An 18,975-nucleotide genomic window follows, 5' to 3' on the forward strand; every position below is an offset into this window, starting at 1 on the left:
TCGAATTTATCATCACGTGGTAAATTTTTTTTTAAAATTTAATTTCAATAAATATTTAAAAAGAAAATTATTATTATTATTATTATTAAATTTTATTGATTTGACAAACAAACAGTCAGAATTAGGAACAAAAAAAATATTAAATTAATTCGATTACCTATTAACAAAAAGAAAAAAAAGAAAAATTTTGGACTCGGATAAAGATGATAAAGTTTGTTGTTAATAAGCGGTCAGATCAATATCCGGTTTAAACTAAACCGGAGATGGAAAAGAGTTTGACAACGATAGACAATAATTAATTTTCATAAAAGTGATTGGAAAACCCTTTCTTTCTTTCTTTCTACAACAGAGAAAGACGAAACCTTTAGATAATTTAATTTAATTTTTATAATTTATACTCATATACATGTATATATTCATCAAATAATTCTATTTTCATCTCTTTAAGACCCTAAATCTCCACCGTTTTCCTCCCCTCCTCCTGCGCTATCCCTCCCTCCCCCTCTCGAAAAAACAAGAAAAGACCTCTTACACTTTCGTAAATTTTTTTTTTTTTGTTATATAATTTGCAACTAAAATTTTTTTTTTTGTAACATTTGTTTAAACGATCAATTAATTAAATGTCACAATTAAATGTTAACTCGAAAGGCTAAACAAAGTTACACAAAAACCAAAAATTCCTAGCAGACTACCCTCCCCCCCCAAAAAAAAAATAACAAAAAAAAAGAAGAAGAAAAACTTTTAAATAAAAACGTTTGAAAACCTTCTACGAATTTTTGGCTCAAATATTTTCTGGCACGAAACTATAAAACGCCTTTTTTATGTACTAATTTCTAAAGGTTGTAAATTTTTTTTTTCCTTTTTTTTTTCTTAAAAAAAAAAAAAAAAACACGTTGAGACGTAAACTCCCTTTCGCTCTCCTCAAAAAAAAAGATTCCCTGAAAAATTATTATTATTTCATTAAATATTATTATTTAAAAAAAAAAAAAAAATTAAATAAAAAATAGAGTAAAAAAATTAATTTTCCGACTAAACCTGTACCCCCGCCCCCAACGAAATAAACGTCATCGTTGTTCCATCACGGGTCCCCCTTGCATTCAATAATAAAAACATATCCGAAAAAAAAAAAAAAAATTAAAATACATTTCCCAAATGTGTTAATGATTTCATCATTACGCGTTATTATTAATTTTCATTCGACCAATAAAAATAAACGTGAAAAATTTCAACCAATCAGAATCCTCCGTTTGGGGCATTTAAAATTTAAATGTCCCAATTTTGTTTACATTTTGATTTCGCCATTCACGATTCGCATGGGATATGAAAAAAAAAAAAAAAAAAATTTCGACATTTTCGTTTTCATTTCGATTTTATTGTTTTTTTTTTTGTGACGAGTGTTCACACGCGTGTGCACGTGTCACTAAATCATATCAAACGTGAAAATTAATATTCAGAATTAAATTTAAATTTTTACAAACGGCAAAATAAACGACAAAAAAAAATTTTTACCAATTATTATCGTTATTAAAAAAGGTTTAATTAAATTCATTTTGATTTTTTCTTTCTTACTGTCATTCGAAATAATAATAATAATAATAATTAAAAAGAATACAGTTATTGTTTTTACTAATTAATGACGACGAAATGAAAAAATTCCGATTCGATTTAATAAACGTCAAAGGTCGAAGATTTGAACAAAAATTAAAGGAGAAAAGAAAACGACGACGTTAAAAAACTTGAATAATAATAATAATAAATTATAGGGAGAGGTAAAAAGAAAAGTTTTATTAAAAAAAAAAAAAATTTTCTTTTTTTTTTTTTTTTTGCTTTACTTTGTGTTTTATTTAACTTCACGGCCGTCACTTTCATATTTTGCCCTAAAGTCTAATTAAGTAAAAGATTTTTGAATTATATTTTTTAACTCAAAAAAGTTTTTGACAATTGTATAAAATTCTGATTGAATTTTGTTTTTTTTTGGGGAGGGGGTCAATTTAAAATCCGACATGTTGAAAAAAACTAAAAAAAATTAATTAATTATGTTAAATTATGTCGTTGATTAATTTATTCGCGACGTGTGAAAGGTAAACGGTGAGAAATTTAAATTTTTCTATTCTTTTTTTCTATAATTTTTTTTCCCGTTATATATAATAATGATAAAAAAAATTTTTTCATTTGATAAAATTTGTTTAGAGTAAAAGTTTTTAATTTTTCCTTTTTTTTTTTTTTAAAAATTTTCCGTTGGAAAAATAACGAAAAAAAAAACCTTTTTTTTTTTTAATCTAAAATTTTGCTTGATTTCATTCTGTCAATTTTCAAAATGAGATTTTTGATTACGATTAAAATGATGAAAGATAGAAAGTTAAAATTGATGACGTTTGTTTTCTCTATCTGTCTTTCTCTCTCATTCGAACGCCTCCAAAAAAAAAATACAAAAAAAAAGAAAGCAAAACGGAAAAAAAAAAAAAATTCGGAAGAAGAAGAAGAAAAGTTAAAAAAAAATTTAAATTTTAAGACAAAATCTATATATACTTTGGTGGAAATAAATGTTAAAATTGAAAAAAAAAAAATCTTCGTTTTTTGTTGTTGTCGTCGTCGTCGCCATCTTTGACGTCGTCGTCGTCGTCGTCGTGAATTGAATGCAAGCAAATAAATTTTTTAAAAAAAAAAAAGTCATTCGAAATCCTTTTTTTTTTTGCTAAATGTGAAAACGAAGGATGCGTGAATGAAAAGGATTCCGACACAAAGAAAAAAAAAGGGTTCGACCTTTTTTTTTATTAAAGTATTCGGCAAAATAATTAAACAGTGGCAGAAGAAGAAAAAAGAAAGCGTGTGAACTCATGAGTCGTTACGCCACGATGATAAGAGCAAAAAAAAAACTGATACTCGTTCATTATTATTTACCTTTTATTAAAAAAAAAAAAAATTACGCTCGAAAATATTTTCCTACTGCCAAGTCAAAAATAAATTAATAAAAAAATTTTTTCAATATATTTTCATTAAAGTTAATAAAAAAAAAAAAAAAAATAAATAAATAAATAAAAAAATGTCATAACCATTCCTATAAACAATACTTAAAACTTATTTTTAACGTTAAATTACAATTTTTTTTTTTCCTCATTCGGGTCCGTTTTTGCGGTCGTTTAATGGTGCTTCACCATATAACTTAACTAATATAGAGTTTTTTAATTTTTATCCATTCTTTCTCTCTCTCTTTCTCTCTCTCTCTTTCTATCTCTTTACTTTTTCAAGAGAACTCTTTAATCCGACGTGGATGGAAAAAAACTTTTCTAATCAACAATTTTTCTCTCTCTCTCACTTTTTATCATTAAATTTAGAATTTCATCCAAAGGGCAATATCTTTCCGGTTTCTGATTTTTAACGCCGAATCACTTCCTCCCTCCCTTCCTACCTCCACCTCCCTCCCACCCCTCCTTTTTTTTTTAAAAGTAAAAATTTGATTTTATTCGGTGCAAAAAAAAAAAAAAAAATTTACCGACGACGACGACGACGATGACGACCCTAAAGCATTATTAAGGTGATGAACTCCTGTCAGTAGAAAAAAAAAAAAAAAATTTATATATTTTTCTTCTTCTTCTTCTTCTTCCACTTTTTTCTTTTCTTTTTTTTTTTTTTTACTAATAATTCGTTTTAAGGTATTTTAAAAAATTTTCTTTCTTTCTTCCTTCATTTTTTTTTTATTTTTCTTCTAAAATTTTCTATTTTTCATGAAATTTTTTTTTCCCTTTTGAACTTAACAAAAAAATAAAAAACGTGTTCAAATTTCTCTTATTTTTTCTCTTTTTATTATTACTTTCGCATACACACACACACAAAAAAAAATTTACTACGAAAAATATAATAATGATGATAATAATAATAATAATAATAATAATAATAATAATAATAATAATAATAATAATAATAATAACAAGAAGGAGAATACGCACACAAAGCAACTTTTTTTTTTTAAAGTCTGAAAATTTAATTTTTCGCGCCAAAGAGTTTTCTACTACTCTTCTTGACTTTTTCTTCTTTTTTTTTTTAATATTGGTTTTCACGTATAAGTTAAACAGAATGAAAGAGAGAGGGACAGAGAGAAAGGGAAAGAGAGAGAGAGAGAGAAAATAAAAACTATTTTTCTTTTTTTTTTCCATTTCATTTTATTTTTATTTAAACTACAAAAGTGATGACGATGATGGCGGTGATGGGGGGAGGAGAGGGGGGGTGGAAGAAGAAGAAGAAAAAGGAAGTTGAAGAGGAAAGGTAAATACGTAAATAAATAAAAATATAAAAATGATTTTTTTTTTTTGTTGGCAGGAATAAAATTTATTCTATTCTATTTTTATTTTTAACGGTTATACGCACGCATTGCAGATGAAAATCATGTCAAATCAACAATTTTTTTTTTTTTATCAATTTACGTTTTTTTTTTTTTATATATGCACAAAGGAAAATAAGTTAAAGAGATGAACGATCAAAGGAACGAGATCAAAGGAAACTTTTTTTTCTTTATTCTTTTTTTTTTTACACACACATTCATAGAAAATAATATAGATTAAACTTTCTTTAAAAAAAAAATAAAACTTTTTTTATAATAAATTTTATAAAGACAAACAAACGAACAAACAAACAAACGAAATAATAAAACTAATGACGTCATCAATATCGAATATATTATTATTGCGCCAATAACAAAAAAAAAAGAAAAAAGTATTTTGCAAAATTTTTTGGTTTTTTTCATTACGCGCGGTAAATTTTATTTCGACAGTGACTCCATATTTAAAAAAAAAAAAAATAAGAAATGATAATGATAATGATAATGATAATGATAATGATAATGATAATGATAACGTAAAAAAAGAAAATTACAAAACTAAAATTGACAAATACGTTGGGTGGTTACTAAGGAGATATAAAAACTCAAAACGTGGCACAAACACAAGATACAAAAAGAAAATTCCATACGAAAATGTCATTTGTAAATTTATCACAACTTATAATATTATTATTATTATTATCATTTGGTTATTTGATATCGGGAAAACACGTGATCGAATATGAAAAATTAACAAATGAAAAAATTCATCAACCTTTTCACGATTTACAAACGGAAAATTCCAAACGTTTCGTTAATGATAAAAAAGGATTGAAGAAAATTCGTCGAAATTTTTACAAAATGGTGGAAAAAATTCAAACGGGTGAGTTTTTAAATATTTTATTTAAATATCCTTATGATTAATTAATTAATAAAAAAAACGACGCACACGCATAAATAAATAAATAATTTATGTATTTTAAGTTTAATAAGCTTTTTTTTTTTAAACTTTTTTTATTTAAAAAAAAAAAAAAAATTTTCTTATTAATTTTTTATACATAAGAAGAAAAAAAAAGGATGAAAAGAAAATTATTATCATTATTATTATTAAAAGAAGGAAGGAAGGGGAAGGGGGAGGGGAAAAGGGAGAGTTTTAATGGATGCTATTATAGTCATTAAGTTTTAACGACCTTATTAATTATATTAAATAAAATTTATTAATTATCATAAAAACGATGATTACGTAATTAAAAACTTTTATATTATTAATAAAATATTATATTTAATTTTTTTTCTTTTCGTTTTTTTCTTTTTTCGTTTCATTCACGAAAAGATATAAAGATTATGAAGATTATGAAAAAGGTGAAAGAGGACATTTTGTTAAAAATCATAAAGAAGATGATAGAAGACAAGATGGTGGTAATAAGAAAACGTATAGCGTGAAAGATGAACGGAGTCGTGAAGGACACCATTCGGAAAAGGGTGAAAAAGGTTACGAATATGAAGATGGTGGAGAATTTAGAAAAGTTCAGAAAACGAAAGGAGTACATACCGTACACAAAATAAACGAATATAAAAAAAAAATTGATTTTTTCGATGAGGATTTCATTGAAAACAATTATGAAAAACATGGAGGGAGCCTTGTTAACGCGAGGAAAAACGATGGCTCTCAATTTTATGAAATTCAACGACGATTTGATAAACAACAAAAGGAAATCAATGGAAAAAAAAATGAAAACGATGAAAAATTATTACGTCATCAATTTAACCGCGAAAATTATAAAAATAATAATAACGGTGGTGAATTTTATAAAATTTTCCAACCCGTTTTTAGTTTTTTTAGTTCGTAAAAAAAAAATTTCCTTTTTTTATTATCATCATTATCATCATCATCATCATCATCATCATCATCATCATCATTATTATCATTGTTATTAATTTTTAATATATATTTAATCAAATTATTTATCGTTTTGTTTCTTTTACTCTATTTGAACCAACTAAAGCTAAAAAAAAAAACTAACATTTACTTTAAATTTTCTTTATGTTTAACTTATAGACTATAAAATGTTACTTTTCTACATTACTACTATTATTATTACTATTATTATTACTCATTTCCACGTTGTTTTGAATGTTCGACGGTTAGTATTTGATTACGACAACTAAAACAACGGCTACAACTACAATCACTCATTGAAAATTAAAATAAATAAAAAATTTAATAATAATCACGTGGAGAAGAGAGTGGGAGGCGGGAAAGGGAAGGAGGGAAATGGAGGAAGAGAAAGAGGGGGCGGAGCTTAAAAAATAAACAAAAAATTTTTTCCCTAACTTTTCTTTTTTTCCTTTTTATTTTATTTTATTCCATTAAAGTCACGTAAAAAAAAGTTTATGTATATATATATATATATATATATATATATATATATATATATATAGAAAATAAAAGGAAATAATTTAAGAGAAAACTAGAAAATCATTTTAACAATGATAAATAAAACCTTTTTCAAGAGTTTTCGGTCAAAAATAAACAAATTTCGAGAAAAAAAAGGAAAAAAAGGAGTTACGACGACGTTCGGATAACTATTATTATTATTATTATTCTCATACTCATATATACATATTCGATTCGTTATAAAAAAAAAATTTCATTCAAAAGTCGATATTAAAATCAACCTTTAAATTTTTTTTTTTTTTACATATATTGGACATCAACGTGATTTTAAAAAATATGACGTCATAACATTTCCTTTGTAACATTCGATGGACGAAATCCATCGATATTATAATAAGATTTATTATTATTTTTTTTTTAATTGTTAAACCGTTGTTTTGAATTTATTTTAAGCGGTTTTCGCGGTTTTTTTTTTTTTAAATTATTTCTTCTGCTGTAATAATTTAAAATTTAACGGGTAATAATTTATTTGCTTCGGCCACATAAAACTTGTTTTAGAAAAAAAAAAAAAAAAAAAACCATTCGAATCGTTTTTTTTTTTTTGCGGGTTTTAATTTCGTTATTCCTTTCGTAATTAAATTTAATAAATGATAATGACAATAATATATTTAATAAATTTTTTTTTTGTATTGAAATAAATAAAATACGTAGTAGAAAAAAAAAATTTTTTTTGGTTTTCTGCGTGGAAAAAAAAATGACCGACATAATTTTCTATTTATAAAAAAAAAAAGGGTCGATGTTTTTGGCAGGATTTGACATGGTAAAGTGGTTTTCCACAGCCATTGTTTTTTTTTTTTTTTACGGCTGAATGTTCTTTTAATCGTTTTTTTTCTTCTTCTACCATCACCACCACCACGATACGTCTCTCTTTCTCTCTCTCATTTCATCTTTCCTTTCCCTCCCCCCCTCATTCCCCGCCTTTTGTTCATACATAAAGGTTTCAGACCTGTCACTGATAATTTAGTGATGCCAGTTTAATGGATTGAAAATTTATTACTTTCCTAATGGCGAAGACTATTTTCTCAAAAAAAAAAATCTTTAAAAATAAAAAGAAAAAAAAACCAAAAACGAAAAATCTTTCGTTCGAGATAAATAATTACCTTTTTTTTGTAAAAAAAAATAACACCGGATAATTAATTGGCCGAAACAGGACCGTAAATAGTACGAAATTCGAAATTTTTTTTTTTAATTTTTTTAATTCGAATCAAAAAAAAAAAAAAATTTTTTTAGAAGGAAAACTCATATATTTTTATGTAATATATCAGGTAAAAAAAAAAAATAGGACGTCGAAAACCTTATGTTGTTTTCAATAATAATAATAATAATAATAATAATAATAATAATAATAATAATAATAATAATAATAAACGATTAGAGAGTAGCGAATTTAATATAAAAAAAAAAAAAATCGGTTTAAAATCTCGCCGAAAACGATTTTGATTTTCTTTTTTTTTTTTTTTTTCGTCTGCTATTTTTAATACGTAAAAAAAAAAAAAAAATCGTTGTAAAGAGTGGGTTTTGAAGCGAGTGAGAGAGAGAGGGAGGAAGGAAGAGAGGTGGGGGTGGAAAGGAAGGAGTAAGAGAGAGAAATCGAAAGAGTATAAGGGATACAAGAAAAAAAAAAAAAAAACGTGGCGGAAGAAGGGCGTGAGAGAGAAAGAGAGGGATAGGTGAGGGGTGAGAGGTGAGAGGGGAAAGTGGAGGCGGGGGTGGAAGGAAGGGAAAAGTTTTTTTTATTTATATTATTTCGAAAAAATTAAGATTTATTAAAAAGTTTTTCTCATCGAAAAGTCTAATTAACTCTAGTAAATCATTTACATCGTTGTTTATTAAATAAACTTTTACAAAGCGGATTTTAATAAATTACAATAACAACATCGTTTGTTTTAAATTTTTTTTCCTTCCTCCTTTTCTTCTTTTTTTCCTTTTCTTTCCTTTTTTTCCTTTCATTTTTTTTTTTTAATAATAAAAACAAACGAGAAAATACCTGTCTAAACAAATTTAATTATTAATTTTATAAAAAAGAAAAAATTAAATGGTATCAGTTTCCGAGAATTAATAATAATATTAATAATACATAATGTTTTAATAAAAATTTTTTTTTAATATAATAATAATAATTACACGAATGATTTATATTAATAATTATAATATTCTCGTCCAACGGGCGGGAAGGGGAAGAGAAGAAATCACCGCGAAAAATATTCGTTAATTTTTTTTTTCTCTTTCGAGTTTAAACGTGTACAAAAACTGGAACGGATTTTATATATACTATCGTAGACCGCTGGATAAGTCGTGTGTGATGATGAAAATAGTAATAATAATAATAACGATGATGATGATAATAATTGAATAAAATATCGAAAGAAAATAAAGCCTCGAGGAATTATCGAATTTACAACAAAAAAAAAAAATATTGAAGATGGAATTAAAAAAATTTTCCAGTCAGCAATAAAAAAAAAAAAAATTTTTTTTCTTCTCCTTTTTTTTTTTCCATCGTATTTGAATTATTGAATTTAGATTGGTTTAAAGCAAGAAAAAAAAAAAATAATAATAATAATCAATTTTTTTTTTTGTATTTTGTCCGATTTGTCGATGTCGGAAATAAATTTTTTTTCTCCGTCCCTTTTTTTTTTTATTAATTTTTTTTTTTTTTAAAAAAATAAATAAGTTAATTTGAAATAAAAATGGCAACGTTGCATATTAAAAAAAAACGTCTGCTCTTGTAAATAATAATTGAAATCGTTTAATATTCTCATGTTCGTTTGTCATATTTTTAAAAAAAAAAAAAAAAGAAGAAGGAGTTATTATTAATAATTGAAAACGGTGTAATAAATTTATAATTAAAATTATGAATCCGTTCCGTGAAAATTTTCCATCGTGTTTGTTTATTCTGGAGAAAACAAACAAGGATTCTCTCGCTGGAAAATTTATACATTCGATATTAAAACAAGAGTTTACATATAAAATGAAAGTGTTAATTTGTCACAAAACAAGAAAGACTCGAAATGACAAATGAATGAAATGATATTGTCTGCTTGTGTGTGTGTGCATGTTTAATAATTTTAAATGTAACTAAAAAAACTGGAACGACGTTATCACGATGATAATAATAATAATATAAGACATAATATTATCAAAAAAAAAATTTTTAATTCCAGATTTGTGTGAAAACCTGGAATTATTTTTATTTTTTTTAATTATTTAGAATTGCAACGATTCGTTTTTCCTTTTTCATTGGCTCTAAACAAAGTTTATGAAAAATCGTCAGTCGTCATCGATGAATGAGTGACGTCATCTGCTCACGTGATCTCCGTAAAAAAAAAAAAAAAAAAAAAAAAAATTTGAAACTTTTTTTTCGAATTTAAAAATAAATTTTAAAAAATCCACCATAAAATTAAAATGTACTATTTTTCTCTTTTTCGCTTCTCTGCCCTCTTCTCCCCGGCCCCCGTTCTTCCCCCCACGTGTCGTTTTTTTTTACTTCCCTCTTTCATTATCATTTTTACTCCTTCTTCTACTTCCTTCTGGATTAAAACCGATACGATTCGATTCTGTCATTTTGGATAAATTAACGAAAACGAATTCAAATGTTTTGCACATGAGATGTTTTGAAATGAAACCCTCTAATATTAAACGACGTAATAATAATAATAATAATAATAATAATAATAATAATACTAATAATAATAATAATGATGATGATGATGACGATGATGACAATTCGGAAAAAAAAAAAAATTTATTTTAATAACTTTTTAAAATAATGTAAAAAAAATCATTAGAAAGGTTATAGGAAAAGGTTACAATTAAATTAATAACTTTTATAACATTAATAATAATAATAATAATAAATTAAATCAACGTAAAGAAGTTAAAGAAAAACGAAAAAAAAGAAAATTCCCGACAAACTATTTTAATTTCCATAAAAAAAAAAGAGAAGAAAAGGAAGAAAGGAAGGAAGAAAGGAAGAAAAACATTTTCGGTATTGATTCAACCTGGAATTCATTTTTCGAATTGCAAATTGAAATGATGTTCGGAATGAAAAAAAAAAAAAAAAGGATGCCGAAGAAATGTTAAAGGCGGGAACCGGGATGTGTAGCGGGGGCGTTACGACAGAGAGGGAGAGAGCGAGAGGGGGAAAGGATTCAAAAGGGATGATTGGATCAAAAGGTATATATAATCCACACCTGGTTGAATTTTTATTGCTGTAGTTAAAGGTTTTGATTATTATATATTCCGAACAAATTTTTTTTTTATTTTCCTGTACGAATAAAATCATTTTAAAATTGTCAATATATTATCTTCTGCTTCTAATAATAATAATTATTATTATTATTTTCTTTTAATTAATTCAATATATTTATTTATCTTACGTAAATATTTCGATAAGAATTTTTTTTTATCACAGATGATAATAACCTTATATATTTTATTATATAAAATTATTTATAATAATTTTAAAGGTAAAAACCCTACCGACCCTTGTAATAATAATAATAATAATAAATATATACATTAAGTTGACACAATGAATTATTGGTAAGAAAAGACGTTTGACCTTTTTAAAACATTCTTTACAAAAAGGGATTTTATATATATGTATATGTTATATTACTGAATATCCGCCATTTTGATAACCGTCCCTCATCGGATGATGTGCCCGGAAAGAAAATATATATATAAAATTTATGAAAATCTATTTGGATTTATGAAAATAATAAGAAAACTTTGGTCGGTAGATGAAAATTAATGTAAAATTGAAAAAAAAGGAATAAAAGGAACATGGTGGAAAAAAGGCCTTTTTTTTTTCTTTCCTAAAATTTTCGAATATTGTTTTTGACACTTCATCATTATATTTTCATCAGGTTTTAGTTTGGTCTTTTCCCCCTCCTCTCCCCCCGTTCGCCATTTTTTTTTTATCATCATCATCATTATTATTATTATTAAATTAATCTCATAAAAACTCTTTCGTTTTTTTTTCAAAAACTTTTTTAATTATTTAAAAAAAACGAAAAAAAAAATTTTTTGTTTTTTTATTGATGTTAACGAACATCACATGACGTCACATGACGCCATTTTTGCTTTTTTTTCTAAATCAATTAATATCAAATATTTATTTAAAAAAAAAAAAAAAAAAGGTTTCGAATTATTGATTGACACGACAATAATTCAACGACGTTTACGAAAACGTTAACAAAAAAAAAAAAGGTTGGCAACCCTGTTATATTTTATATTAATATTTGATTGGTCACATCTTAAAGGAATTTTAATGAGTCTTATTTAAGTGTTAATAATGTAATTTAAATTTTATTTATTTTAAATATATTAATTACGTAATTAATAAAATTTTATTTATTACCTAATACATAAATTTATAAGTAATTTTTTTATCGCATTATTTAAAATAATAATAATAAAATAATAATTAATCGGTGGATTGTGTCATCTTAGAAATAAAAAAAACATTTTATTAGTATTATTAGTATTATTATTATATCATTCGTTACGTAATTAATCACCGAGGTAATTTATATATAAATAACGATATATAAAGTTTTTGTAGAGTTAAAAAAAAAAAAATCGCGCAAGAGTGAAAAACCAAGAGAGAGAGACAGAGAAAGAGGGAGAGAGAGGAAAAAAAAATCTTAAAAATAAATGGAATTCATTTCATCCCCTATTCTTTTTTTTGTTTTTTTTTCTTTTCAACCCCTTGATCGTTAGCGTTTTCACTATGAATAAAAATGCAAATGAAATCTCTTTTTTTCCCCACCCTCTTCCTCCCCCCTCTTTTGTTTCCTTCCTGATATTAAGGTTTACGGTCGTGAAAAAACAATGAACCTGTCGACAGCTATTAAAAAAAAAAAAAAAAAGAAAAAAAGACATAAAAGTAAAACAAAAAAAAAAGAAAAAAAAAGCCATAAAATCAAAAAAAAAAAAAAAACTGACTAATGACCCTTTGTAACCCTCGCAAACTTTCCCCGTTCCCCTTCTCCTCTTCCTCCCCCTTCGTCGCCCTCTTCGAGTGTTTCTATCACATCTTTTAAAATTCTTGAATTTGATTTTAACGAAAATGTATACACTTAAAAAATATTTTATAGGGTTTGCGTTTGGGGACACGTAAAAAAAAAAGAAAATAATAATAATAATAATAATAATGTGAAAGGGGTTAAACGGTAACGACTGTAGGAATATATATATATATCGTTTCGTAAAACTCTTATTTAAATTCAACAAAAAAAATAAAATGAAATGCGAGATTTTCAAAGAAGAGAAAAAAAATTGACCATTTTATTATAAAATGGCCATTAGATTCTCACCATGGGATACTTACTTAATCATAAACCATTTGAAAAAAAAAGGAAAAGAAAATCAAATGACCGTTTGTTCGTTTGTTTGTTTTTTTGTTTGTTGTTCAAATCATTTGCATTTTAAAGTGATATTCTATTCGATATTAAAACGTGTATACACACGGGGAAGAACGCATAAAATCATTTTTTATAAAAAAAAAAACATTCAATTTTTACATTACGAACTCGAAATTCGACAAAATAATAATAATAATAATAATATATATATATATATATATATATATATATATATATATATATATAAATGCGAAGATTAAAATGCTGTTGGAAAATTTTTTTTTGTAATTGTCAAAAAAAGTTTTTTTTTTTTTTTTTTTTTTTCAAATTAATTTTCCTTCTTTTCCTCCTTTTCTTTTTTTTTCCTCTTTTTCCCGAGTATTAATGTACAAAATTAAAAAAAAAAAAAAAATTTTTTTTTTTTTTTCATTGCGTACGTTGTTGAATGACAACAACGAAGAAAAAAAAAGAAAAGAAAAGAAAATTTTTATAATTTTTATAAAAGGTCAAAAGGTCAAATTAAATGATGACGCGCGTATCAGAAAGTGTGTGTTTACGAATTATTTTGTATATAAATAAAAAAAAATAATTAATGGGAAATAAAAGTTAGGTTGGTAACGAATGTAAAAAAAGGTTCGAGGACCGAGTGGTGAGGGTGGATGGAGGGGAGGAAGGTGGGAAGAGGGGAGAGAAGAAGAAAAAAAAAGTCAAATTTTGTTTACTGCAGGGAAAATATTGTGAAAGCAAAGATTAACAACAACAACAACAACCCAAGAGAAAGGGAAATTAAAAAACCTCAAAACGAGTTACGCAGACACGACATTGGCCAACTTTTTAATTAAAAAAACTAAAAAAAAAAAAATATTCAAAAGAAAAAAAAAAAATTTTTTTTTTTTTTTGTTTTTTTTTTGCATCGGTGTCAAAAGAATTAAATTTAATCTGATTAGAAGACGTGTCACTAGACGACATTCGATTATTAAAATTTTTTTTTTTTTAATATTAATAAAAAAAAAAAAATAGAAAAGTTCGTCGTCGTCCATTTTCAAAATTCAAATTTTTCTTTTTTGGTTTTTTTTTGTTTTTGAAAATTCAAAAGTTGGCAAAAGTGGTGATAAATTTTAAAAAATCTAATTTACATACAAAAAAATTATTTCAAAACATTTTTCTCTTTCTCTCTCTCTCCCTCTCACTCTTTCTCCTACGTTTTGCGAATTAAATGTCAAAAATTTTCACGAAACAAATCTTTTTATTATTATTATTATTATTATTTTTTATACGGTGAATGGTACCGGATGTTAATATAAGTTTTCATCGTATCCACCCAATCCCTTCCTTCCTTCCTTTCTCCCTCCCTTCCTCCCCCTCTTTTTTAAAGTTTTCTTTACATTTTTTACGCGGATTCACTATTCGCGATCTAATAAAAAAAAAAAGAAAATTTACTCGAAACGACATATTGCATACAAGTTTTTTTCTTTTTCTCCCAAAACTACAAATTATTATTATTATTATTTTATGTTTTCACAAACCCCAGAGGTCAGAGGTCAACTAAAAATCGGTCACCTTATTTTTTAATTAAAAAAAAAATTATAATTAATTTATAAAGAATTTTGCGTATAGTAAGAAATGTAAAACAACCCCTTTTTAAAAAATAAATAAAACAAAAAATTTCCTTTCGACGAATTTTGAAAAATTGAAAGAAAATTCCCGCCATTTTTCCCTTTTCTTGTAAAAAAAGATACGCTGGAAAATGCGTTGAGGGTTTTCTGTGAAAATTTTTGTTTCGTTACACACACGTGGAAAGTCTCTTTAATTGTACAAACAGAATATTAATAAAAAATTAGGGTTTTTACCTTTTTACCTTTTAATTTATATACTCGTACCTGATTTTTCCCCCCCCCCCCTTTATAATTTTATTATTATTATTATTATGATCTTTTTTTTTTTTGTGTGTGTTTGTCGGAATTTTTCCAAAACTTTTCTCTCCACCCCTGATTCCTAAGGAAAGAATAAATGCCTGAATATCATTTATGCTAAATCAAATCGCACATTTCCCGAGTCCCTTTTTTCCCAGGACTCAACTTTGGAAAAATCAGTGGAGTAACCAGGATTAGGAGGTGTTGTAATTCGCGCGCAAAAGAACAAGAATCATTTTAATTCCTTTTTTAATTCCTGTAGGCATCCATATTAATCGATGCCGTTTATGCCGTTTAGTTCGTTGCATCCACACCACCGCACGACCGTTGATTTTTATTATCATTATTATTATTATTATTATCATATATATATTTAAAAAAAAAAAAAACTTTTTTTCATTCGCATTCCATTCCAGAAAAGAAAAAATTTTTTTTTTTTTAAATATCAAATCGTCCGAAAATAAATAAATAAAAAAAAAAATTTTTTTTTTTCGGATAATTGCATTTCCAATGAAACGAATATTAAAAAAAAAAAAACGCCGCCATTTTTATTTTAAAATAAATTTCGCTCCGATTGTTAAATATATATATATATATATATATATATATTAATAAAATAAATTTTACGTTTCGCATTCGATAATATTAGAAAATTTTAAAAAAACAAGAAGCAGAAGACGATAAGACGATACTTTTCTTACTGTTTTTATTTATTTAAAAATTTATATATATATATATATATATATATATATATATATATATATATATATATATATATTAAATAAAAAATTCAATTTAACGTAAAAAAAATAGATTGAAATCTTAATCCCCCATTTTGTTTTTTTTCAAAAATAATTTATTTTGAGTTTTATTATTATTATTATTATTATTATTATTAAAAATATTCGTGTAATTATAATTAACTTATTAAAATTAATTATTTTTCTATATAATATATATATAAATATAAAATTTTTTACGTAATCTTCTTTAATAAGTGCGTTAATATGTATAAAATAAGAATTTTTAAGAGGGAGGAAGGAAGGGAGAGAGAGGGAGAGGGAGGAAAAGGGGAAAGGATGAAAAAAGAAAAGAAAATTTAAATCTTTTCCCAAGAAAATTAATTTAAATTGTTTTTCTTTTCGATCGTTCGATATTTTTTTTAAAAACTATTTTTCGATATATCGATGTCAGTCACGACGTCACGTAAATATAGCGCTATAACAAAAAAAAAAAAAATGGCGACCGAATTATGAAAATTTGAAACCGCATCTTATTTCCTAATTATTCGTCAATTTACTAACCTTTGGTTTTTTTTTTCTTGTTTGATTTCAACCATTTCTTTTTTATCATGAGGAAATTGTTTTGTCCTTCGGTTATAAATCCCCCCACCCACTTTGTTTTGAAGTTTTGCTTAAGTAAGACGTCGTTCATATAAAAACTTTATCTGGAATCGATTAATCGGTATAAACGACATCATTTCGAGAGAGAAAACGGTTCGTGTGTTATCGATAACAAATAAAAAAAAAAAAAAATGCTAAAGCTGATTTTATTCACCGGTTTCATGACCGCAACGTGTTGTTCGTGTTTATCTCTATCGGCAGAATCATCAAAGAGAATGATTGTGACTGGACCAAACGGTGAAAAAAAAATGTACGTTGAACACGCATCAAAATCGGATTTGAAAGGATCCGCAACGGGATACGTATATACCAGCGATGGATACGGTCCTGGAACGATGGTAAAACTGGATGAAACATATTATGTTCAACCCAATGATTTTGCACAGTTTGTAAATCGAGGTTTCGAGTCTCTTTTACATCCGGCTTATTACGCTCAAGATGAAAGAGGTGAAAGTGGTTTCTATGGGAATGAAGGGTATGGATATCGAAACGGAGACGTTGTCTATGGCGGAGTAAACGATGAAAATGGTTACAAACATTATGAAGACTATAACAAAGAAGTACAGGAAAAAAAACACGGCAAAGAAATAGAATCGTACGATAAGGAAGATAGTATAAGCGATACAAAACATTTTATACAAGATGGAAAGTACCACGGAGTGAAAGAAGAGAAAAATGGAGAAGAAGGTGAAAAATTTACTATGAAAAAAAATCATAAAAAAGGATATAAAACAACCGGATTTCACAACGTTTACCACAAAGAAGAATTTAAAAAAGATCATGTTTTTTTCGACGAAACAAACGACGGAGGACATCACTCGAAAATGGGTAACAAACACGAAACACACGAATCCGACGGTAAAGATTATAAAAAAACGAGTCATGAAAACAGCGGACGACACCACGACGAATACCACAAAAAAGGATCATTTCGAAAAGGAGATTTTCAAAGTTCCGCAAAAGGGTTTCGCGAATCCGAAGGAAACAACAAACATTATTCTGACAATGTCGAATATGGGAGAAAACAAGAGAAAAATTTTCAAAATGTCTTCCGATTCGGAGGAGAGGGAGGAAGAGGAAGAGGAGGAGAAGGAGGAGGACATTATTATTAAAAAATTAATTGAAGACGTTAAAAAAATTTTAATTTCGAATAAACCAAATCGAAATGATATTTTCGCGGGTTTTTTCAACGGCATCATCGAACTATCGAAAAATCGCGAATGGAAAGAAATCTCGTTGGAAATCGATAACGGAAATGGCGATGATGAAAAAACCGTTAAAAACGAATCCAGTGAAAAAATTCAATTTAAATTAATTGTGACCGTTGAACGTCATAAGATAAACATAACGTAAAAATTATTAAATCTTTTTTAATTTATGTATTTTTCATACGTCGTCGTCGTCGTCGTCTGCTTTTTCTAACGTGTAAATGTTACGTCATTAAAATAAATAAATAAATAAAAACAGTTTTTCTTTTTTAATATCATATTATTATTATTATTATTATTATTATTATTATTATTATTATTATTATTATTATTATCATTATTAATATTAATCATTTAAAATAATTTTCTTTTGCGTGATGATTTCCATGCCATTTTTAATTCTTTTTTTTTTTTTTTTAATACATTTCGTCGCAATATTTAACCAATTAAATGACAAAAAGAGAAAAAGAGTGAGAGAGAGACAGAAAGAGAAAGAGAGAGAGAGAAAGGGAGGGAATAAAAATATTAAAAAGAAAAAGAGATAGAAAATATATAAATTTTTTACGTTTTAATTTTTTTAACTTTCTGCACGAGACGGACGATAAATTTTAACTGTTAAAAAAATTATAAATCATCAAACCTGACATTGAGTTCGACATATTTTTTTTTTTGTCTTCTGCTATTGTTTCAATTTTTTTTTTTTTTATTTCATCGCGTGTCATAAAATAAATAAACGAAACGTTTATATCAAATATTTTTTTTCGTAAAAAATTTAAATGTGAAAAAAAATATATATATTTATGTGTATATAACGTCGTCTAATTTTTTTTTTTTTTGACTTCAGGTTTTCTGACGTCACTATTCTAAAAATACAAAGGTATACAAAATTTATGGATATCGATAATATTATAGAGAGAGACAGAGAGAGTGAGAGAGAGAGAGAGAGAGAAACAATAGTACTAAAATCGAATTCGAAATTTTTTTTTTACCCAAAAATAAAAAAAAAAATACAAAAACGTTTTCGTTCATTTTCTTTCATTTCCCTTTCATTATTATCATTATAATATAAATATTGTTATTTTAATATCAATTAAAAATATGGCGTGCCACTTACTGTTACGATATCTCTTCCAGACATCCGACAGATATATATATATATTCCTATTCTCTCCTTTGTCTATTTTCATTTTTCGCATTCATATAACAAAACTCTTTGACAATTTCAACAAAAAAAAAAATTCATACATATTTCATTCATTCTTTCCATTATTATTATTATTATTATTAAAATTATTATTATTATTATTATT

The 18,975-nt window shown here is 25.6% G+C and overlaps 2 protein-coding genes across 2 annotated transcripts; both read left to right on the forward strand.

Annotated features, from left to right (window-relative positions):
- Nucleotides 1-4,969: 4,969 nt before the first annotated feature.
- Phum_PHUM276110 (uncharacterized protein) lies at nucleotides 4,970-6,165 on the forward strand (the record flags this gene model as incomplete). The annotated part of the gene is made up of 2 exons (XM_002426742.1): nucleotides 4,970-5,159; nucleotides 5,657-6,165. The coding sequence occupies 2 exons, from the start codon at nucleotides 4,970-4,972 to the stop codon at nucleotides 6,163-6,165; spliced, it is 699 nt and encodes a 232-aa protein (XP_002426787.1).
- Nucleotides 6,166-16,618: 10,453 nt separating this feature from the next.
- On the forward strand, nucleotides 16,619-17,772 carry Phum_PHUM276120 (uncharacterized protein; the record flags this gene model as incomplete). The annotated part of the gene is made up of 2 exons (XM_002426743.1): nucleotides 16,619-17,503; nucleotides 17,686-17,772. 2 exons carry the CDS (start codon nucleotides 16,619-16,621, stop codon nucleotides 17,770-17,772), a joined length of 972 nt encoding a protein of 323 aa, XP_002426788.1.
- Nucleotides 17,773-18,975: the final 1,203 nt, after the last annotated feature.

Source organism: Pediculus humanus, genomic scaffold (genome assembly GCF_000006295.1).
Source record: "Pediculus humanus corporis 1103172107650 genomic scaffold, whole genome shotgun sequence".
NCBI classification, from domain to species: Eukaryota; Metazoa; Arthropoda; class Insecta; order Psocodea; family Pediculidae; genus Pediculus; species Pediculus humanus.